This window comes from Tympanuchus pallidicinctus, unplaced genomic scaffold (assembly GCF_026119805.1).
Source record: "Tympanuchus pallidicinctus isolate F22 unplaced genomic scaffold, pur_lepc_1.0 scaffold30, whole genome shotgun sequence".
Lineage (NCBI taxonomy): Eukaryota > Metazoa > Chordata > Aves > Galliformes > Phasianidae > Tympanuchus > Tympanuchus pallidicinctus.
In genome coordinates this window covers 5,275,802-5,300,279 of record NW_026294748.1, presented here as the reverse complement: position 1 = coordinate 5,300,279, position 24,478 = coordinate 5,275,802, and the positions used below count along the sequence as shown (strand labels likewise).

The 24,478-nt window shown below is 46.0% G+C and overlaps 1 protein-coding gene across 4 annotated transcripts in view; it reads left to right on the top strand.

The window, feature by feature from the left end:
• Window positions 1–24,478, top strand: part of FLI1 (Fli-1 proto-oncogene, ETS transcription factor) — an 81,472-nt gene that overhangs the window by 6,031 nt on the left and 50,963 nt on the right. The window contains exon 1 of one of the 4 annotated variants that reach the window (XM_052697124.1): window positions 6,911–7,212. The exons of the other annotated variants lie outside the window; for them this stretch is intronic. Within the exon in view, the coding sequence (XP_052553084.1) occupies window positions 7,195–7,212 (18 nt within the window). The 5' untranslated portion in view covers window positions 6,911–7,194. Of the gene's footprint in view, window positions 1–6,910; window positions 7,213–24,478 lie in introns of those variants that run through there. 4 annotated transcript variants of the gene reach the window in all.

Sequence of the window (24,478 nt, the reverse complement as noted above, 5' to 3'; positions counted from 1 at the left end):
TAAAGGCAACGCAGGAGCTAACGTCGCGATGCTGCAATCTATTGCAGCAGGCTGCGTTAGAGGGGGTTTGGACTAGATGGTCTCCAAGGGTCCCTTCCAACCCCCACGATTCAGTGATTCTTTTCTTCAGCCCTCTGACAACATCCAGCCGAGCTGCGCTCCTTAGGCCGCTTCGGGTACCAGCAGCGGAGGCGAGAGTTTGAAAGCGAAGTGCAAGAAGAGGGCGTTAATGGTCTCTTCCAATCTTAAGTATCTGTGAAGTGTTGCTGCAGTGGGGAGATCGCACTTCTCGCCCTTTCAGCCTCGGAAGACCCCTTCGTCTAGAGAGCCACACCACCACCGCATCGCCGGCTGGTGTTCTGCTTTCCAGCCGCGCTGAGGATTCCTGTCTTCCCCTTCCAAGGAGAACCTCGCTGCGGATGATTTTCCCTGAGGTGCCCAACCTTAAGACACGGGATTCCCCTGGGCTGACTTGTGCAGGTCTCCAGACCAGCTCAGCTCCCTGAGATGGGAAGAAGGACCCACCGTGCAAGCGCAGGACCTCTCGCTTTAAAAATGGATTTCATGCAGCCATAATGTTTGTGGTACCGTACAAAGAAGCATATTCATGGAGGCAAAATAGTCTGGGTGGCTGGAAACAATATTTGGTTTGTTCTTGCTTTCCCTCTGCCTGGAAAGTTTACAGAAGCCCCGAAGAGATTTTTTTTTTTTTTTTTTTTTTTCTCTTGAAGGACAAAACAGTGGGATTTTCTTTGGAGAAGGCAATGCAAAGCCTACCGACAAACCTGGCACGGACACTCTTTCTCCTACAGAAACAACAGCAGCCAGGGGCTGCTCCGGGCACAGGTTGTGTGGAAAGAATATCCTAGTATTTATTATTATGATGATTATTTTTATCAACAGATATCTTGCGGCAGAAAGGATAGCTAAGGGACCAACCGAGGGATTGTTAGCCTGGCTGCATCCCACAGGCGCTCACGGACACACGGATGCTGGAAACGCGGCTGCGGAGAGCGGGCAGAAACCTGCGGCACGCACTGAAGGGCAGCTAGAGAAGCTGCGCCCCGCAGACAAGGGGAAAATCAGACTTCATGGACTTTTTTCTCGTAGTTCAAGCAATGTTGCTCCTACCGAGGCTATCCTTGCCCAGTTCTGCCTTTCTCTTTCTTCTTCTTCTTTTTTTTTTTTTCCCTCTCCTCCTCTGCAATTCACGGCGTAGAGCAGAATTTCTGGTCCTGGCATCTGGTGGGAGGACCCCATCAGGACCCCAGAGAACGGGAGGCTGCAGCAGCTCTGCCGACAGGGCAGGGTGGGCAGTTGCTGCTTCCATCAGTTCCTACGTCATTCTCACACGGAGTGATGGTTGATCTGTGTGTGCACCGAATCGTTCTCATTTTGAGGCAGCGACGCCTTGTTAGACTTCAGCAGTGCATCCCGACAGCCTGCTGCTTAAGGGTTTAGCTCTCATTTGCAGCCGCTTCTCTGTTTTAAAGAGACAAAATCCCCTTCCATTTTCTGGTGCCCAACAAACCCTGCCTGTTTTTCACCCGTGCTGAAGGCAAGCGCTGCGTGGGGAAAGGCTGGCATTGCTTCTCTCCCTCTTTACTTTGATGATATTATTTGGATTTCAGTAGAAATTGGAGGAGAAACGTCGTTTCTCCTGGAAATGTGGCACGCTGAGACTTTCTAAAATGAACCACACTCGGGCACAGGGGACAAGGTTTTACACTCGGTGATTCCGTCCCCTCCAAATACCGGCATTTAAGCAGCCGAATCTCTCCTCAGCTCTGCGACCTTCTAATGGCTCCGTTTTTTTTCACGATTTGCAGAAAAACGACCCCCACCAATATGTTGGAACCAGTGGGTTTTGTATTCCAGCCTTCCATATGCGTTTCCAGCCCTATGTGGCGAGAAAGGGGAACAAAACTGGAAGAAAAAGTGAATGCTGAAGGGGGAAAATGCTTAAAATCTTTCCTGCAAATCTCCAAATATATGAAGTCTGAGGAACAAATTCAAAGCAGGCACAGATGCCTGAAGAGAAGTTAGAGAGAAATATTCTGTTCCATTCAAGCGCATCAAGGGTCTAGCTGGAGTCTTGTTTGGCTAAGGTCAGACGAGACTGGGTTCTCCAATAAAAATAAATCTCAAATTAATTATGGCCTCAAGCGAGGGGCCAGACCTTTGGAGCTGGTGCGCTGCCGTCTGTTTTTTTGGCCTTCGGTATTTTTGTTTTTTGTGCTCAGCTTTTCAATAATTGCGGGATGGGGGAGGAAGGGAGGGCGGGGGCTGTTTTATTGGGACATGGAGCTCAAATAAAACCAGCCAGGACGCTGCTTGCCCACTCTCCGCGTAATTGCAATGCAGCTTCAAAGCCACTGCATCTTCTCCACGCTACTTTTAAGACATTGTGTTTTACATAGCGCTGATTAGCAGTGAGTAACTTTCTGGGTTCAAGTTCTCAAATCCCATGGGCTGTTCCTGCGGACCGGGAAGGACCCGATCCATGTGCTACAGCTAGAAAACCCTACTGCACCTTCTTTATTGCTTTTGCTGAAAGGCAGAGGTTTGCCCAATTAGTTTAAAGCGGGATTCGTTCCTGGGGATCAAATCCCAGGGCTGTAGTTGGGGCTTTTTGCTTGTAAGAATGTGGGTTTAGAAAACAGACAAAACACGTTGCGTTTTCATTCTGCGATGAAGCCAGAGGGAACCGAGAGCAGGAAATTTCAAACATTGGCTGAAGCCGGTGGAGCCTTTCCCTCCGGCAAGGACTGCGGCAGAAGGGGCGCTGGCCTTCTGCGAATGCAGCCCCGGGCAAAGGAGGATGGTAAACATCTTAAATGCTTTTCTAGAGGACGGTATATTTAGAAAGTTTGGTATGTATTCAATATATCCAGCGCAGGGAAGGCAGCCACGTGTACAGACAAAGTTAGTTCAGAACCAGAGGTGGTCGCGGGCCGCTTTGCGTGACGGGGTCCGAACGGCGGCCGCGTCCCACGGCCGGTCACAGCGCCGGGCTGCGGGATGGGCACAGTTCAGCTGATGCTGCTGGACACGAGGGGCTGGAAGGACCCAACCCCTTTCGTCATCCGAAAAGAGCGTTTCCAACCTGAGGCCCGGGAAGTTTTTCTTTATGTTTATTCCGCCTGTGGAATAACTAGATGGTTTTAATTATTCGGTGATGAGCGCTAATCTCGCGTGAATTAGGGAGCCGTATCTTTGAGGCTACTTTCTCCCGCTAAGGACTGGCGTTGGGCTACACGTGAGGTTACTCCTTTCGTACTGGATGTGAGATAATCTCGGTCTGTCCCCAGCGTGTCCTCATACACCAAACCGGCATTTGTACCTCCGCGTGTGGCTTCAGCCTGTAGCTCAACTGTGAGGACGAACGGAGGAGGTGGGGACACGCCAAGAGCTCGAGATCAGTATTGAAACAATTAAAACCATCGGACGAGAGTTTCGTTTTATTCATAAGCTCAGTTAAAAAATAATAATCGAGGAGCAACTGATTTCTACCAGCCTGTCCCAGTGCAAGCATTTGCAATCTTCCGCGGTTGCCAAGATCAAATGATTTTCCAGATGTCTGCTGGTAACCACATTAAACGGATCATCATTCCTTTACTGGATATACGTACGTATATCCGAGAGCGGAGTGGCGCAGCCAGCGCACCGCTCACTTCGCGCGATGCAAAGCCCGGCGCACGGAGCCGGTGGATATTCCAGCCTGTTCCTAAAGTCTGAGATAACCCCGAGATGAAGCAAATAGTTACGCTGTTTGGGAGGAAAGGAGTGGATTGTTCAGCTTGTCCGTTATAATGGTTAGCAACTTCGCTCGTTATCTTATCTGATGGGTCCAACCTGGGTGACCCGAACGTGCCGCATTTTGAATCGCCCTCAGACATGCAAAATAAGCCCCGAGTGTCACGGTGCCCTTCTAGCAATAAAATGCAGAGTCGTGCTCCTAAATTATCTCTAGGTGGGACGGCCGGAGATGCTTGACATCTGCCTGTCTTTGGGAGCGCCGGGGAGATGCTGCGAGGGCTGGGCTGGTTTACTTCAGCAGCCCGGCGTTATGGACATGTAGGACTCCTCTCCAACACTCTGGCCCCGTTTTCAGGTGATTTCTAGGTGAAGCCTTGAGCTCCGTGAGGTCCGTGGATGAGAGGCTCCTTCCACGGTATTTCCCCCCTTCTTTTCTCACCCTCTAGCTCTGCTGTTTTTCGGGGCTGGTGGAGAGTGTTGTCTAGAGAGGAAACCATTCGGGTTTTGAAAGGATGCGCTTCACTCTTCCTTTTAACCTCTGGTTTTTCTGGTTGCAGCAGCCACGCGGTCAGGCTAAAGGGGGAGCAGAGAAAAGTGTAGCTGAAGGGGTAGAATGGAGGAAGGGAAAGACAAAAAGAGTAATGAGGCAAGCAAAGGGTTAACAGCGATTTCTTTTAATTGAACTCCAGTTCTTGTGGCCCTAGGCAAGGGGGGACCTGACCCCGCTAGCAGCATCCAGATGTGCTGCTCTCCGGGGACCCCAGCGCAGCCCCCTGGATTGTAAAGCAGACAGGGGAGGACGGGGGTGGGGGGCGGCCGGGCTGTCCCCTCTGCCCCTCCGCCTTCACCTCCTGCTTGCAGGCGGCCTCAGTCGCCGGCAAGCGGCAAGCAAAGCTTCAGGTCTGGTCACGTTCAGCTCCGTGTCTGCATCTGAACTCCCAAATTGTAGCTGAATTGATGAGACTAATTTCAGAGGAGGGGGGAGGGAGGGGAGGGAGGGGCAAGAGGAATCTACAGCTCGCTCCTGCCAGCTTCGGGCTCGGAGAAATAAAGTATTAATAAGGCATCTCTGCAGCAGCCGAGTAGAAACACTAGTGGCATTATTGCATTTCTCGTTTGGAAAGGGCGGGTGCAGAATAACTTTGGATATATTTTGATCCCCCCTGCTCCCCGTGGTTGGACTAAGGACAGGGGAAACAAAAAGACTGGACCCAGCTGGCACTGGATAAGGTAATGCCCTCCACCGAGAGATCTGACGTTCAGGAGCGTCCTCCTGCCTTGTCACTTTCTTTCTTGGCTCTTCTCGGGCTGCTGCAGTTTGCAGAAGTGGGGAGCACAGGACGCCCAAAGCGTTGCATGATGTGTTCCGCTGGTGGCTGCCTGTTACTTCTGCAAGGGGAGGGGTGGGAAGTGGAGCTGGACAGGCGCGTATTGTCTCCTTCCCTCGGCTCCTTCGGAGGTTTTCAGCCTTGCCCGGGAAAAGGAAAACGCGTTTCTTTTGGAGCGATCGCTCCCGTTTGAATGAAAGGCAGAGCTGCATGGCAGGAGCTCACCAGCCGAAAGCGGGATTTAAAGGCTGGTGTTCTGATTTGGTCTTACTGCAGTGCTTGTACTGACACGAAACTTCAGCTGATCTGTCAATTACTGTAAATTTTTGTCTTTTTTTCTGTCTTTTCTTTTTAGTCTGTATGTATGTTTTTTTTCCATCTGAGTGGGATTTTAACAGTTTAGCAAGAAGGTTGTGCAGGGAAAGGAGGCTGGGAAAGGTGCTCCCAGCCCCCGGAGTGTAATGGATGGGTTGCCATTGATCTTAGGACCTGTACTTGGGAGCCCAATGTCTCAGCCCTCGAAACGACTGGGAGTGAAGGAGATAGGGGTGAAAGAGGAAAAAGAGTTTCCACTTTCCCGCAGCCCCATTTCCAGAGCGTTTAATTACTGGAGCCGTTTGTCTGCCCTGCATTATTTCACTCAGTGCTCCCTTCTGGCAAGGACCGGACCCCATCTCACACTCCTTGCTGGGAATCCTGCCTGGGACAAGCATGGAGTGGGGCCACAGAATGTTTTAAATACGTTCTGATCATCAGGCTTTACTCTTCCTTCCTTCCTTCCTTCCTTCCTTCCTTCCTTCCTTCCTTCCTTCCTTCCTTCCTTCCTTCCTTCCTTCCTTCCTTCCTTCCTTCCTTCCTTCCTTCCTTCCTTCCTTCCTTCCTTCCTTCCTTCCTTCCTTCCTTCCTTCCTTCCTTCCTTCCTTCCTTCCTTCCTTCCTTCCTTCCTTCCTTCCTTCCTTCCTTCCTTCCTTCCTTCCTTCCTTCCTTCCTTCCTTCCTTCCTTCCTTCCTTCCTTCCTTCCTTCCTTCCTTCCTTCCTTCCTTCCTTCCTTCCTTCCTTCCTTCCTTCCTTCCTTCCTTCCTTCCTTCCTTCCTTCCTTCCTTCCTTCCTTCCTTCCTTCCTTCCCTCCTTCCCTCCTTCCCTCCTTCCCTCCTTCCCTCCTTCCCTCCTTCCCTCCTTCCCTCCTTCCCTCCTTCCCTCCTTCCCTCCTTCCTTCCCTCCTTCCTTCCCTCCCTCCTTCCCTCCCTCCTTCCCTCCCTCCTTCCCTCCTTCCTTCCCTCCTTCCTTCCTTCCCTCCCTCCCTCCCTTTCTCTCTTTCTCTCTTTCTTTCCTTCTTTCCTTCTTTCCTTCCTTCTCTCTCTCTCTTTCTCTCTCTTTTTTCTCGCTTTCTCCCTTTCCCTCTTTCTCTCATGCCTTTTTCTTTTTCCCTCTCTCTCCTTGCACGCTCCAACTGCGTTGTATTTACGGTTTTCTCCCCTAACTGTTTTGCCTATGACTGGAAAACGCATTAATAAAAAAATCTGTGGGAAGAGACGGAAATTCAGTGAGTCAGGCAGAAGCTGCTCCAGCCAAAAGAAAAAAAAAAAAAAAAGGCAAAAAACATGTTAAACTAAACTGTGGGATGACACACAGTGCTCGCTAATACGGTCTGGGGTGCAAGGCAAGTTCTTCGTTGGACTCGCTGCACCACGACAAACAAGAGCTGACAGAGGTAGCTATTGTTCTGCCCCTTCTTATCTAAATGGAGCAAATATCCTGTATGTGAAAAATATATATTTTGATCAAGAAGGCAGGACCAGTGGAGAGACGAAAGTTTCCTCCTCGAGTGACTTCACTTCCCAAAATTAGCAGAAAAAAACGTTTCATCCGGTTAACTGTCTCTTTTTCGCTCTGCTGCAACAACCAAAGTTAAAAAAAGAGCGGCAGAGAGAGCGAGGGAGGGAGAGGGAGAGAGAAGGCGAGGGGATAAGCGGAGGAAAGCAAAATCCCTGGAAAGACAGAAAGAAAAGTGAAAGAGAGACGGATAAAAACTTCGGGAGGCTTCAGCTGCAGGCTAAACCGGGTCAATGTGTGGAATATTGCTGGTACCGGCTGGAAGTTATTCTAGATGGACGGCACTATTAAGGTAAGGGGCGGGAGGGGACGGGGACCCCCGGCAGAGCGGCGCGGCACGGAGGGCTCCGTGGCCGGGCTGCCCCGCTTCTCCCGCCGCCTCCCGGGACTCGGGGCTCCGCAGGCGGGGGCGGTGCGGGGCCGGCCGCCTTCCTGCCCCCGCGGCGGGGCGGAGGGGCCGAGGTGAGCCCCGGGGACGTGCCGGCTCGGGGCCGCGGCGGAAAGGCAGTGACAGCTCCCGGCCCGTCGCTCCGCACCGCTCGGGGCCGCCGGGAAGGGGGCTGGTTGGGGACAGCGGGGCTCCGGGCCCCAGATGTGTGCCGCTGGCATCTAAGTGTCAGCCGGCTCTGATTTCCTCGCCTGGTCCTGTCTGAAATGCGTTGCTGGTTCTGCTGGTCGTCCGGGCGTTTCCTCTAGTAATTCTGGAGGGAGTAAGGAACTGGGTGGTTTGGAGGAGAAACATCACCCTAGTTTGGGGAGAGGCAAGGGGAAGGGGAAGCAAAGAGTGTGGCAAAAAAACCACGAACATAACCAACCTCTGGTGGCCTTGAGCAAGAGAGAACACTGCTGGGGCTTAGAGAACGGTTCCCCCTCCTTTACCCTCATCTAAACTTCAGCTTCTGCAAAGATAAACCAAGCCTTCTGAGTTCCTTCAAGTGCCTTATGCTGTTTCTCCAGGGCCAGGCAGCAGCAGATTTGCTTTCATGCTTTGGGGGACCTTTGTGCAATGCTTACGGGCTCTTCTTGAGGGAGCACTGCAGCACACAAGTAGCTCAAACAGCAACCTTGAAGCGAGAGACACTGTGGGTGTGTTTGAGTTGGAGGATTTCGAAAGATGCCTATCGCCTGGGTGGGGTGTTGATCTCTTCTTAAAAGCCTTTTTTTTTTTCTTTCTTTCTTTTTTTTTTTTTCTCTCTTATTTTTTTTTCTTTTTCTTTTTTTTTTTTTTTTTTTTCTTTTCTTTTTTTTTTTTTTTTCTGCTGACCTGGGGAGAAAAAAGCTGCATTCTGGCAGGAACTGAAACTTTCTCCCTTGCATTGCAGCTTGTGACAAGTGCACTGTTTGGAAGGGTCTCGAGAGAAGTGAGGAGGGAAGGAGATGGGCAGGAAGAGAAAATGGAAAGAGGAAAGACAGAGGGAACAGAAGGGGAGATGTCAGAAAGGAAGAGAGAAAGCAGGAGCGCTGAAAGGACAAAATTTGGGAGTTATGGCAGGAATAAGACACGTCTCCCCTACCACCTCTTCAGGTCTGTAGCAAAAGTAACCTGGGCCTCATTCAGGATACATTTAGTGCACCACAACCTTCTTTGATTTGTGGAGCCCTAAATATTGTACAGTGAAAGTGCAGAAATTTCCCATCTGTACCTTTGCTCCAGTGCACACATGGACTTGCTTTTCTCCACAGACCGTGACCCTCAGCACCAGCCTCTGAAAGGCGCTGAAGGATTCCCCTGGCCCACACAGCCCGTGGTGCCTCCTAGGATCTCCTCTTCTCCCCGTCCCTCTATGCTGCAACCTTGTTGCTGTCACCCCTTGTCCCAGCTTTGGGGATGAGGAACTGTGACTCTTAGCAGCTTGGCCCACGGTCACGCTGTGGCAAAAGGAGGAACTCAGCCATGTCCTGGGTCACTGCCCCAGCTCCTGCATCTGCTTTTCAGCCCTGTGCTCTATTTTCCTGCTTCACTTGTAGTCCAGAAAGAACTTGGCTGAGCTGAGAGGCACAGGATACAGGTACAGCAGAATCTCAGCTGGGTTCCTCTTACTGAGCAATTCTAAGATCATCAGCAACTTGCTGCAGATCCATGTCTCCTGCTGACCTCCTCCTGTAACTGATCTCTTCTTTGTATGGGGCACTTACACGAGTGATTGAAAGCTCCTGCAGTGTCCTCAGGGCTATTGGAGATTTCTTGCAAATTTGCTTGCTGTAGAGAATTGAGTGGGTTCCCAAGGAGAATCGGAGCCATGCACTGGCAGATTTGCTGCAGTTTACCACTGAAAGGAAGGGGTTAGGCCACCCTGCATGACTTGTCTCAGGTGAAGGGCAATGAGAGAGGATGTGGCTTGAGATACTTAAATGTTTTTAATATGCTGAGCTCTATATATAACCTGCGCTTTGGGGTAGATCTTCTAAATTCTAGGACATAGTAAAGCAAACCTGTGCTGCACCCAGGAGAAAGCACTTTAAAAGCAATCAGACCCTTCGGTTTGCTGTCCTGAAGGATGCATGCATTTCTTTCTCCCAAATCCATGCATTTGGGTTGGGAAATAATATGTCAGAAAAGAAGCAGGTAAACGACTGGCGAGAAAAAGAGAAGAAAAAGTTCTTTCATTATTTAGAGCACAGTGAGGGACTGGATGAAATGTGTGGTTAAGAAGCGTGGTTAAGAAGCACTTTGCTCCATAAACACTGAATGATACCTGACTGTAGCAGGCAGCTCAGATCAGAAATGTTAGAGGGGTGCACGTTCCAGGTGTATTCTTGAACACTGTAAACAAGACAAGTGAAAAAGCTTTTTCAGCATCAAGTCAAACTATTCCGTGGACTAATTGCTTTAATTGAGTCAAAGACTTTTAACTGCATGGTTGACCAGGATAGGAGTCTGAGCCTAGCACTATAAAACCTTCCCCTTCACCCTGCAACCCCAGTGCTGGGCCTGTACTTTGCTCTTAATCTTTTCATGCCATTTAGGAAAAGCCTTGAAAATAGACCTTCTGGTAGCTGGTTCTTCATACACAGAATAATTTAACCATAAACCCACCCAGCTGCAGGCTGACTTTGTAATACATGGATAGCTCTGCTATCGTGTTGTCTTGCGTGTTCAGAACTGCATGCTCCTGGGGAAACAGCAAGTTAAAGAGTAAATGTGGTCTGGACCATCCTGGTCTGTATTTATGTCCTCTGTGGATGTGTGTGGAAGTGTGAATTGAAGCTGTTGGTATTCTTTAACCCAAAGCTTAGGGAATGCCACACAAACACAGAGGTACTTGGGATGAGCTCAGGACTGTAGGTCATCTTTCCTTGTCACCCACTGTCAGCTGTCAAATGTGATATCACTGGTATCTGCACCAGGTGTGGAGTGCACCTTTATTTCTTCAAAAATAATGATTTACTGAGAGGGGAATTACAGATCACGGGCCTTGGTGGTGAGAGGCAATTTTTTTCTGCATTCTTTGGGTAATCTGTTCAATATCTGACATGTGAGTTGGAGTGGCTGGTTTGAAAAGCGACCTCTGCAGTGATGCTTTGGGGCCTTCTATGCAGAAAGAAGTACAACAAATCTGAATCATTATTAATGCATCTTCATAATGACATTGCTCCGTGTTCTGTGAACAACACTTGCAGAAGATGATTAGGAGCCAAAGAAACTGATGACAGTCTGTGTTTGGATTAATTTTAAATAATCTATAATATTTGTACTGAATGCCTGCAGATATTACAGCCCACATCTTCTTCGGGTTAACATCTTGCTTTGGCTTAATTTATATCGTGTTTTGGGAATTTTGGCTTTTATTGCCTCAAATTAAATCCAAAATGGTACATCTAATGTCAACAAGATGCCCATGCGTGGACTTCCTCACAATAACAAATAGTGTGGTTTCAAACTGGTTTAATCATTTCAGTTCGAATTTACATGTGGGCTATAATTAATTAAAATAACTACACTTGCCAAGGCCCGACTGTTAATTAAAAAAAGCACAGTTTATGTAACTGCTGCTTTCATTCTGTGAAAATATCTTCATGCTCACGCTCTGGACATAAAAGAGAGACCATGTGAGGGACATTCAATGAAAACATTGCATTACCATGTAGATGACAACCATACTTGTCTCTTTTTCCTTCCACGAGAAGACAACTTGTATGCTGGTGTTGCTATAGCAAAGGGCGGGGTAGGATTTCTTACTGCAATCACTGTTTCTTGTCATTTGTGAACTGTAGGCGTTCGCTCATTCGCTCTCATCCTGAAACTTGGCCATCAAGATCTCAAACTAAGAACATGTTTCCTTTTTGAGCCATTTTTAAATGTCTGTTTTGCCATTTTTAAATTGCCCTTGCTTTGGCCTTTTAGAGATGGCCTTTCCTGGCAAGAAGGCATTGACTCGTAGGACAAGAATCTTACTCTCCAGTACAAAAACACCCTGTGCAGATGTTTGCTCACATTTGCACGAGCCCCACAAAAGCAGTTTTGAACAAAGCCTCCTGAAATTTCCAAGGCTTACATTCTTTGTTCGCTGATACCCCAGTAGTGTTTGGATGGCGTATTGCAGAATGGCTTTCTAATACACAGCAGCAAAAACCTGTTGGAAATGTTTTGTAATTGCCGTATTTTCATAGTGTTACTTGGTGGTGGTGCTTCACTTTCTCTCATCGACTGACCCGTGTGCTGGTGCATGCCTTCAGCCTCTGTGCACTTACCTTCGTGGCTCAGCTGGGTGCTGCCAGCACGAGGTGCCTCCTGTTCACCACACCAGTAAAACATGGGGGATGCCTTTCCAGACTGTAAATGGAGCAGCTGAGATGTATGAAACTGTTCCTGCTTTGGGAAGGAAGATCAGCCCAAAACAAACCAAACACACACCAAAACAGCACAACTGCTCTGCTTAGATTTTAGGCATTTGGGGTTTCACTCTGAGGCTTTAAAGAGGTGCTGAGAGCATTGTGTAGTTTCTCTGCACCACTGTGGATTTTACCCTAACAGGATGTGGCCACTTTGAGTAGTAGCATGCGTGTCTTGAGGATTTCATGCTTTTATTTTACTTATTTGTTTTAATTTTATGACAATCCTGCTGTAAGATGGAGGGAGGCCCAGCTTTTATGACTCCTTGCAGCATTCTTCTGGGCAGAATTTTGCTGCAGTCAGTGTGTAAGAGTACAAGTCTTCATTAGAATGCTATGAGCAAAGGACAGAAATTAAAAGGAGCAGTGACTAAGGTCACACTTCACACCTCACTAAAGTAAGACCTGAGATGACATGCTGATAAAGTGAGGCACACTGGGGGAAGGACATTTATAGCAATTCTTGCAGAATCTGTTCTCTTTGGGTCTCTTCTGCCTTTCCAGAATGCTTTTCTCTTAATTTCAGTTCACATCTCAGAAAGATCAGGCCTAGAATTTATGATAAACATACAATTTTGTGACATGGAGCATCTTCCATACTTTTTCTCATCATAAAACATCAGAACATGAAATTCTTCCACAGCACCCCATCTTTTTCCCTTGAAAAATGCAACCTTCTCATTCTGCTTGAGTTTACTCAAATGCTTATTGAAAGAACCTGTGTCTCATCTCAGAGCAAACATGCACCAGCAGGAAAATAAAAGGAGCCAAGGGAGCATTAACTTCAGATTTGCAGGCATTTGTGGGTTTGCTGGACACCTGCAGTCACAGGAGCATGGTATTAATACTCGAGCAAACATGGATGTGTGCATGGCTTGCCTAGAAGAGATGGCTCTAACATCTTGAGCTTAGCTCTACAACTTAGGTTGAAACCAGCTTTTTATCTCAAATGCAAAATTCTCTTTCAGATCTTTTGTTCTGAACGGGATCCCTTTCCAGTGTCTGTGCCTCTCCTGCTTTCATGCATGTGTGAACATGAGAGCACTGGTGTGTGCACCAGTGTGTAAACAGGGCTGGGTGCACTTCATGGCTTACGGAGTCCTATCAGTTCCAGGAGTGGTGCCTAAGAACAACTGCTGAATGAACAATATAACTATTATTATTTTTTAGGACTATAAGTGCATATTTATAGCTATTTATGAAAATAAGCACTAAAGCATCCTCATACAAATGGGGTTTTCAGCCTCTTTTTGCTTGGTGATGGACCCATCATTGCTAACCTGCTGCACCATCTCAGACACCAGACTGCAGCTCTGGTAGCAGCACCAACCTGAACTGTACTGGTAGAAACAGCAATGTATGCACAGGACAATCTATTCTACTGAGTTCCAAATATCAAACTCTTCAAACTGTGAGTGTATCTACTGCTTATTTCCTCTCTTTCTCTCATTACCCAGGCCATATTATTGCTGATGCATATCTACACAGCTAGTAATATTGATCTAGAAACCCGTCTCTTGTAGTAAAGCCGCAAACGTTACCTCCCTCCTCCCCCACCTCTGCTACCAAGAGATTTTCCTTTAGCTGTAAGACCTAAACAAAAGGATCCACATTACTGTATGCTACTGCTGATGACATCCATGTATGTCCCAATAAACTTTCTTTTTATCGACGCACAACGGTGCCAGAGGTAAAGCTTGAAAATAATGACGTGAAAGTGACCATCAGTACCAGAAAAACTGTAATGCAGCTAATTCTGTTTTGCTTCTATGCTTTGAAGCCAGAGCCCTAAAAAGAGGCATGTGAGAGCATGTTTGTTTAACTGAGCATCTAGATTGATTTGTAAATGTATTGACAGCCCAATTGTCATTAGCTTTTGAAGGTAACTCTGCCCCTGAAAACCATGCTGCCTCCTCAGTGGTTAATGAAGTATTTTGATTCTACATGTAAGTATGTTGTTGATTCAAATTCACAGAACTGGATAAGGAGCATTGAACTCACAGCTCTCATTGGAAATAGATGGGAGAAGTAAGGCTAAATCCCACAAGCTTCTTGCCTTTGCTTCTTAGTGTTGGTCAGATGCTGTAAAAAATGACCTTGGATCTTTTGTAGCTCAGTAGAGGCTCCTGTAGAGAATGCCATGGGTATAGAAAGGTTTACTGATGTATTCCCACGTGTTCTTCAAGCATAGATTAACTCAGAGTAACCCGGATTAACAGTAGTGCTGCAAAGGAGCAAGAGACAATTAGAAGAAAAGAAGGTAACACCTCCCTCTGCAAGCTGACAAAGCTGCACATACAGGAACTGAACGTTAGCGTCTCGGCTCGTGCTTGTCAATCTTGCAGAGGGGCTGAAAATAACAAGAAGGAAAGCATTTAATTACTCATTTGCTGATTTCTCACTCAGCAAAAAACCTGCCCTTCTTCACTAATGCAGGTTTAGATCTGAGGGAAGGAGATAAATCAGCAAGAGTACAGTTTTTTAGTTGGTCGATGAGTGAAAAAAAGAAACTGGAGTAAGGTATGCTGGGGTCACTGGAGGGTGTGGTGAGTTCAGGAAACCGAGTTCTGTATGATGAGAAAATTCTTATTTCAACATTTTTATAGCAGCTCTCTTTTAAAAAAGAAGATAAGGAAGAGATTAGAAGAGGTTAAAAGACCATTTCTACAGCTAAAAGTGGAGTTTGGCTCTCTGGTTTCTTCTGAATAGCTCTTCTTGTTGTTCCAAGCTTGATTGACTTATAACTGCATCTGAACCAACCTCACATCAGTTCCTTTTTATCAGCCAAAGTGAGACTTCCTGTGCTCCACAGTCTGGTTTCCTGATGTGTTTCCTTTTTCCTTTTAACAGAACAAAGGAAACTGTAACTCCTCCACTGCTCCTGTTCCAAATCTCCTTGGGACTTCATAGAGTGTTCGTACCAAACATTTGTCTGCTCTTTTTTCTGCCCAGTCTCTGAGTCAGGCTGCCTAGAGTGACAGTGCCCTCTTCATATCTAACTCAGTTTTGCATTGCCAAATGCAGAGGGGCAAGAGCTGTACTGTTGCCACAATTAAGCCACATCCAGAGCAGTGGGCAGCAGCATTGCCTCAGTCTAACAAAACCAAAAAGAAGGAAAAGCTTGGCCGAAAATCTTGCATTGTAGCAGACATACAGGGTTTGTAACATTCTCATACAGCAAATAATCAGGTGTTGAGATCTCACTGAGCTACACAGGCTTGTATGTGTGAATGTATCTGCTATTTGAATTTGGGATTGGAATTCTGTGTCCTGAAGTACATAAACCACTGACAGAAATACTTCCCAAAAGGGATACACATGTACAGTACACGTAGTATTTTCCTGGTTCATACTGGAACAGGCAGCCTTGTGTATTTTAACAGGAATTATTATTTTAAACAACTACAGTAGTAAATAGTTGCTCTCTCTGCACAATGCTTCTCCCCTTCACTGTTACTTGTCTTTCAATCCTGCTAATATTGGGAATATTCCATTGATATGGAGGATTCAGTGCAAAATCCAAATTATTTCATGCAATGAAGAGTCTGTGCCTTGGGAAAGCACTACTTTTCCACTACTGCACCCCACCCAGATGACAAGTGTGCTGCCCTGCTGAGATGCACCGTGCCTTCATGATCTTCTCATGTCAGAGCTGATGCTCATTTGTTATAAGAATCACAAGTTCATGGTGATTGAAATCTTAGGCGTTAGTAGAGACACCCGATCTCGTGCCTGTTGTACAGTAACTTGTCTTGCTCAAGAGTAATGTTATCTCAGATCAGGGCTGAGCAGATGCCTATAAAAAAGCTTTCTAATGCAACTAAGGACAGCTAGAAAAGCACGGAGTTGTACATTAGCAGAGAGCTAAGTGCAAATATTGGCCCAATTCTGAGAAATACAAAATGCTTCAAATTCCCCCTGAAATCGGTGCAATTAGTTCATGTTCACAGTTTATCCATTTATCTAAAACACCAGAGCTCAGTGGGCTTAGAGAGAGGGGGGAAAACTGCAAGCTGCACTGCTCACTGCCCATCTGCATGGGGGGCAAAGCGAATTTGCCAATTCAGCCCCTGCAGAATAGGTAACTTATATCCAAAGTGCGTAGACTCAGGGTTCATTTATTCAAATCATCAAAATTCAGGAACAGCAAGACAAAAATGCTGAGCCTGGCCTGCTATTTGTGTATGTCTCCATGTATAAGGTGCATGTACTTGAAAGCACGGTCAGAGATAGGCTGTGGTTAGGACAGGCCAACACAGCAGAGAATTCCAGCAGCTCTTCAGCTAAGAAGGCAGAGCTGTCAGGGAGCCCAAGCTGAACAGAGGAGAGGGGCCTGCATTTCTTTAAGCAAGGAAAAGAATAAACATCATTGCCTTCCTACAGAATTGCCTTTCTGCAGCTTTCAGAGCATAGACTGGAGGTTTTCTTATGTGATAACAAAATCCTATGCATTTACATTGCAAAATGTCATTTTACATCAAACAGTTTTGGAATATATATGGGGAAGGATGACTGAAAATTACATCCCTTCTGTAAAACCCAGTGGAAAACCAAGGAAGTTTAGCCTTTTCTGCTGCATTCTGTTTATGGAACAGTTTCTATACAGTCTAATTCGATTTCTATAAGAACTCCACTGATTTAATCCCTATTAAATTCTGAGGATTTGTCCATGAGTGTCGTGTTGCAGATCAGCCTCTAGGACAGACTCCTGATTAGAACCAGAAGTCATGACTCGTATGATTAATTCCTGGTATTATGGAAGCTGTCCCCAGAGGATCCCTCCAAGATGAAGCACGGCACATAGATGGAATAAGAGCCCATAGCCTAAACAGGCAAAACAAAAAAAAACCTGGAAGATTAAATGGAGGAAAAAAACACTCAGCGAGTCATCATCAGGGATGCCATTCACATCCCAGTCTTTAGAATTGCTGTGTGATTCGTGGAAGAGAATGGATCTTGAATGTTCTCACACAAGCTTTGAAAGAGCAGTCAGTCTTACCTCTGATACCCAGAAAAACTGCTAGAGCCAGAACTTATTGGTATAGGCTCAAAAGCCAGACAGATCATTGCTTATCAACTGATCCTAGAAGAGCAAAAGTTACTTCAAGTAGCTGCTATTGTTGCTGTGGGGTTTTTTGAGGCATGCTGAGAACATGGACTACAGGCTGTGTGACTCCTGGTCCTTGAGAGACGGTGTGGATTTTGCTAATCATGACACTGTCAGTATGAAGGTGCTGGTAAAATTCCTCTGACATGTATGGCAGTGTCCTTCATTAGATCTCCTGTGGACACATCTATCCTCCAACAGCACAAATACAACATTTATGTGATATTTCTGAAAGGCGTAAACTTGACTTCATTAGAACTAACCAGGCTTTAAAATAAACATGTGCTGAAGAGATTTGCTAGCTGAAGGCAGGAATTCTCAGCACCATACTGCAAATATTACCAGTGCTGTCTGTAAAGACTCTACTCTGACAAGAGAAAGAATAATCTTACTTTAAGCGTGCAATAGACACAAAGAAAAAAAAACTCAACAGTGTGTTTCTCAGGATCTGAGGTGGTTTTAATTGACCCTATTTCTTAGGAACCTTCCAGACCAGTGTGCATGCAGATTTTGTGTGCTACATTTTATCTGAGTGATGGTGAATCCCCTGGTGGCACTAAGATTGTGCTTGAAATCTGAGATGTCTTTAGTAAGCTGAAGGGAAACTGCTACCACTCCAATGGCACACAGCCCAAGCTGCAGCTCCTCGCAGTCCTGCTGCACTCAGAGCGTAGTGCAGAATCTCACAGTGCGCTTTTTCTGTGCTGCAAACTTCCCTCTGCATTGCATGAAATGGAAGAAGGAGCACAGCCAGATCCAGACTGAAGAGTGTTACTTTTTACCTACCCAGAATTTTCACATAGGAAGATGTGGAGCAGGGCTCTGCCGGGCTCCCTTCCAGTCTTGCTCTTCCAGAAAGCAGCTCTATGCTCCAGTCCTGCTCTGGGCAGTGATATCAGGCACTCTGGATTTTGAGTACTGCTGTGGAGAAGACGGTGTAAAAATGTATCCAAGATGCATCACAATGTGACACATGTTGGTAGGAAAAGGTTATGTCCACTTTCACTCCGAGCACCAATGAATTCCTGCCCAGGACACGCCATTTCTGCATGTTGCTGTTAAAGATGAGGTTGGTGTCTGCCTACTTTGTTGGCTTTTGCAGGGCTTCCCAAACCCAGACTTGTGTTTATAGGAATCCTTTGCCTTTACAGCACTTCCAGAGTTGTGGGCAAAGTTTTTAACAAATGGACTGGGTTCATCCCCTTTAGAAAAAGAAAGCATGCCACTGAAGTTCAAGTTTCCTTGCGATGATGTGTTTTGAATTCCTCTGGATTTACACTGCAGTATCCGAGAGGAGACATTTTCTCATTCTCACAGAACATGGGGAGGTCATGAGTGACTGAAATAAGCTTGCAGCTCGTTCTCTGCTTTTCATTTTTGGTGTTCTCATGTGTCATCTCTGCTTCAGGAAGGATGTAATTATGGTTGATCATTAGCGTTATGAATTATTTGTGCTACCATAGGGCCTGGAAACCAGAATTGTGCTAAGCACTGTATGTAACAAGAGATTATTCTTCTAAATTCCTTAGAAGTGAAGGAAAGTCGAGGCACTTAGTTTGAACTCCATAGTGGAAGCAGTTCTTGAGCTGAGTCCACTCTGTGCTCTGCAGTTCCTCTCACAAGCTCCTCCAGGTTTCTGGGTATATATTCTTTCCACTGCCACCACTCCCCAACTGGAAAGGACTTCTGTACCTTCCACATTCTGATGCTTAAAAACCTTCTTCTGGTTTTGAACCAGTATTTGCTCATGAGTGACTTATACCTGCTTTCTCCTAAGGCAGCACTGCCTGCTAGCTTAACCAGCACGCTCCCTTTGCTGATATTCTGCCCCCGGTGTGATTATTGCTCACTCACATAGCTCTCTTGAGATAAACAAAAAATCTTCTCATCTTTTTCATCAGCCCCCTTTGTCCTGGTTGTGGGTGCCCTCAGCTGCACCTGTTCCCATTTGAACTTGTCTTTTTTTCAGCATTACTCACAGGAGCAGCACACACTGTTCCTTGTGCCTGGCATTAGCACACTCTGGAAGAACCCTCCCTGATGCAATACTGGCTTTTTGTAATACTTTTATTTTTTTTCCTCCTGGTGAGTCAGAAAAGTCTGAGAGCTGTTAATTCACTCCAGTCTTTGTCCTCAGCAGCGCCCAACCTGCTTCAGTCAGTTGCTCTGCCACAGGTTTCCTGTACAAGTTGAAGCTTTCACTTCATCTCCCGCACCTCAGTTTTTCATCTGCTGAAGTAAGCGAATGCTCCCTTCTCTCTCTACCTTGCCTGGTTTATTTGGGGTAGACGCTCTTAGAAGGTGGGACTGACTTCAGTTCTATTCACGTGCAGCAATGTAGCGAGCAGGAAGAAACCACACGGTTCTTGCAATGTTCCTGAGATATGCATCGCTAACTTTATTTTGGGTCATGCACCGATTTGTAATGAGGGTTTGTAGCATTACAGCAGTGGCAAGCAGGCATGTTTTCCCTCAGATCAAAGGCCATCACGAGCTGTCCAGGAGTAAGGAGGGTGTGAAGCCCAATAGGTTTTCCAGATTTTTTTCAGCAATGCCCTGCCCTGCCTGGTGAAGGAGTCCAGCAGAGTACGTGCACACAGCTGTGAAGCTGCTCCACTGGTACTCACACAGTGCACACACAGCCAAAATTTCAACTAGGCCTAAATACCAGATGGTTTCTTGCATAAGCCAAACTTTTATGGCTTTCAAAATACTTTTATGGCTCCATGGTCAGGACCCTGCTCTAATTGTCTATTTCTTCCATTGATTTCTTCCCCTCTCCTTCATACTTTGGCAACTTTAGGATTGGCTGTTTCAAAACTAGCAGCTGCAGACTTACAAAAAAAAAAAATTAACTAATTAATCAAAATAGCTCTAAACCACAGAAACCTTATTTTGCGAGTAGCACTTTTCTCACCAAACACTGCTCTGTGCCAACCTGAAAATGAGGAGGGGCAGGAGGTAGCTGACATGCCATCCAAACATGTTTGGAAATGGCTAATGTGGCAGCTTTGTGTAGCAGCAGAGCCATGAGATGTGCATGGCTGAGGTCTGTGCAGCAAGGAGAAGGCTGCAAAAAGGAATCCCTCTGACTTCTGACTTGCTATCTTTAATGCTGCCCACATTTTTGTTTACTCAGGACTTTATTATAGTGCTTATTGATACAAGGCTCAGTGAATGTATAACATAGAAAGTAAACAAATTTCTTTTGGGTATTATCAGCTGCAGTGCATAAAAGGATTGTACTGCTTTTCTCCAATTAAGTTGCAGGTTAAACTGGCAGAGCAAATGGCTGAAAGATGGATTAAACAACACTAAATTTATATGTATGCAATGTATATATATACATCTTTTACACCCTTGCTGTTCCATTGACCTCATCAAAACTGACCCGGATTCAAACTAGGGTCAGCGGGACAAGCAGGTCTAGATGACTATCACTGTTGATTTCCATAGCACTGCCCAGATGAAATGCTTTGAAAGTCATTTTGCAGAAGTCCTTGATTCTAATCTTTCATCTGAATCCCTCTAAACCCAGTACTACAGTATGGATTCATGCAGCTACCTACCTGCTTGTGCACAGGTTCCTCTGTCTGGAGCTGGTGAAGCATTGAAGGAGGCAGGACAGCCAGTTCCCACACCGTGGGGGAATCCTACAGAGGAGCTCTTAAAGGTGGTTCTGCTATAAGAGTAACAACTGTGTTAGAAAAAAGCTCCTGTGTGCTTCCAACAGGAGATTCTTCTTAAGGCCACTGAAATTGCTGACTCTGCCAGGCTCTTTCTGTACAAGCACAGCAAGGCACTGAGCTGTCAGGCAGGGCTCATCATTCCCTGTCACTCTCCTACCAGCCAGACCATGCACCCTCTGGAGCACGAGCCATCCTCTGGGCTGTGTTTGCCCAGTGCTTCACAGTGGCAGCTTGAGGTTTATTCATTCTGAGTCAGGCAGTGGGAGATTTCACCAGGAACTGTGTCCAAGATGTGCATTTAGTTATTTGCTCTTTGTTATGACTAACTTAATGGGTTATGTAAGTAGGGATACTTCTAAAGAGAAACATGTTCAGAAACCTGAAATTATTTGTAACCAAGTTTTCTCAGCTGTTGTAGCTATTTGTAACCAGCATCTTAGCTGTTTATCAGTCATCTATTATTTAGTAAAAAGATAAGGAAGATTGATCTCTCATTGGGTATCTACTCTGCTCAGCAGATAAAAACTCACATGCCCCTTCTTTCCAAAAAGACAGACTTCATGAAGAATGCTGTTCAGTAATTACAGAAGCCTGCAAGTGAAGTTTCCTGGGATTTATTCCTCTTTCTTAACCCTGAGCAAATTGTCAGAGCTTTCTGTTCCTTAATTTTCCTAACTGTAAAATAATAATAGCTTATGCTCTTCAGAGAGAAGAAAACTGACAAATCACCACAAAGAGCTTTGTAAGCCCAGGATAAAGAATGCCAAAGCTGCCCAGCATGTCAACAGAAAAACCACTCTGAAACAAAGCTCAAAGTATCTGGGTGTGCGAGATAGCTTGCTTGCAGCTAGGAAAGGAAAGACACTATTTATAGGACCTAAAAAGTTCTAGTCGCTTATGAAACACAGAAACAGTCTCATCTTAGAGCAGCACTAGCAGAAATCCTGTGCAGCACGTGCTGCAGTGAGCTGGGAGCTGGTATGGCTGCACGCCCTCAGCACCAGGGGTGGAAGCTGCACCCAGCCCTGCGTTCCTGAAGGAGAGCAGCATTCTAGCCCTGATAATCAAAGATGGAAAGGTCACACTGAGTGCGGGTTGCTTTTCTTGAGCAGAAAGGTACGTAGTGTGTGCCCATCAAGCACAGAAGATCCTTGCTCTGATGATCTGATGAAAAGAACCTGATGAGCAGCACAGAAGTGCACACAGGGGGCTCAGCCGCACGCCCAGCCCCTGCTGCTCACTAACCAACAGCTCTCAGTGCTGTTATTGTTTCATTTTGGCCTGCTGAGACAGGTGCAAATCTGCTTCCAGATCACACTTGGATACGTGGCAGGCAAATTTTCATTAGAGGCTGCGACAACAAGAAACAGCTCTTGTCTCTCAATGCTCTATAGAGCTGGGAGCCTCTTCTATGTGCACCTGACCGTGCCTGTGTGCGAGGCGCAGCGCCTGGGCTGCTAAGGACAAGTGCTTTCCAGTTGGCAGGGGGAAAGCGGGAGCTTTGCACCATTTTGTCTTGTTAGACAGTCATTTAGCAAGTGCCATTTGTTGCAAGCTGATTCTCAAACAACAAAGAGGAGAAAGCGTGCACTTAAAATGAGTTTTGTCTTTTGAGCAGCCTACTCTCATTTCATGGAACTCACAAATGTGGTTGAACATGTGAGAAATTCAGATATATTTCTGAATATAGACAGCTGGATCTTCAACTGTTTTAAATGCATCTTACTGAAGGTAATGAAGAAAGGCAGCTTTTTACCTCCTGTACTTCTAGATGGGCACGTTACATTGCAGATGAGTTAAGCAATGGAGAGCAGAGCTCCAAGGTAAACTACATGCAGGGGTAGAGTTACGTGCCTTGAGTGACACAGAGGAACAAGTGAGATATCCCTGCAGAAAGTGAGAGGGGGAAGCTTTAGCACTCACGCAATGGCTAAAAGGTCATTGCTGGCATTATGCTTAAACGTGTTTCCTCTTTGTCAAAAAAGACCTGAGCAATGTGAGGTGAATTCAGCTGAGATCGGGCAGGTGAGAACAGCACAAAGGGACGGCGCAGCTGTGCGCCGCCTCCGCATTCAGACCTCGTGTCACCAAGCTGGGCTCCCAATAAACGCCCTGTGTGATACAAGTGCACGACTCAGAAGACATTCAGTTCTGGATACCACATGGCCAGAGGAGCTCTGAGAAATAATAGCATGCAAGAGAAGCGAGTAGCAGGGCAGCGTGGGGCGAATTGACTTCTGTAGGAGGACTGAAAGAAGTGCTAGATGACATGGCCATGCTATTGCCAGCTCTTGTGGTATCTGGTGCTCATTTGGAAAGCCCAAATTGCATTGTAATTCTATTAGAATTTCTGCATTTGTTTATTAGAAGTGAATTTCTTAAGACTGAGGGAAAGAACTAGAAATTAAGTCCCGCAAAGATTAAAAACCAAGCTATAAATGTGAGCAGGCTTCTGATGAAGATTACATTCAGCTAAAAGATCTGGGCACATACTGCATGGGCAGACCAACTCCGAGTTGGTTCTTAACCAGAAAAACATACAGCAGATGCAGAGACACTGGTGCTAGGGCTGTTCAGAAGCAGAATAACTGCATAAACAGGGACTGTGCAGCTTGCAGGCTGAAGCTGGAAAGTTGGGGTGGCATAACTGCGGATAATGGGGCTGCAAACCAAACTCGTCGCTGCTTGCTGTATGCAGGCTCCTAATGATCGTCGTCTCTAAAAGAGAAAAAGAAATGCAGTGTGCCTTGGTGTCAGGGATCCAGTTTTGGGAAAGGCCTTGCTGGGAGATGAAATCAGATAAGTTGGTGTGCCCTGCAGCCCCATTTCATTTCTATTATTCCTTCTATCACACAAATGAGAAAAGGAAGTGGGGGCTGAGTTTTGTTTATTAATTCATGCTTCAGAATGACAATAGGACACCTGGACCAGCACCTGTCAGAATATGATGCAAATTAGCCCAGCAAATCTAGTCTTCATCAGCACAGCCATAATGAAGCACTAATAGAACTGATAATGATTTGAATAGTATTCATAGGAACAAGCTTTGCTCGGATATTGTCTCAATTGCATTAATTAATACGGTACATACAGAAATGCAGCATTGCTCCCATTCACAGGGACTTCCTGATGCTTTTCTGTTGCTGCTTGTTTTTCAAACAGCCCGTGCCAGGACTTATTATATTTGCAAACAATGGATCGTGAAGAAGTTCTGATGTAGTCTAGAGATAGAGAGGTGATGATGGTTGAAAGCTTAAATTAAAGCAGAATTTCCTTCAGTTTTCTCAAAGGATAGGTTAGCATTTGCTAATAACTGTCACTGGCTGTAAATGGCCTAAATGTCATTTGATGGATTTTACTCTTATTCTGTATCTCTCGCTGAGATAATGGTCTTCATAGATGACTGTATGTTTGCATAGGTTTGTGAGTAGGTGGGAGTATTTTTACCATTCAGAGTTGTTACCTATTTCACCTCACGTTTGTTTGTTTATTTGTTTCTATGAATTCCAAATTTAGAAGATCAGAATGAATTAGAACAAAAAATCTCTTCACAGTGCTCAGGAGCAAACTGATCTGTCCAAGGAAAGAGCTCTGGGTTCTGACTTCAGGGTTTTCGTGTCATCAGTTTCTTTGTTAGCAGATCCCCAACCGCACAGACTGGGTGTAGCATGGGCTGCATTTTTCAGAAATCCAATACCACTGACATGTGAGTTGTTGTTTTCATGACATCTCATTGTGGATTTGTAAATCTGGTGAAGCACAGAGGTTTAGGCCAAACGTGCTGGTTACCAGGGTTCCTGTTTGCACTGCAGGGGGGCCTCGTTGAGTCAGCTGCACAGAAGCCCTCATATACAGCAAACCTCTGCAGAGAAAGGTGGGGGGGACAGCGTGTGAGTTTAACACAGAGCGTGCTGGATGAAGTGCATGCA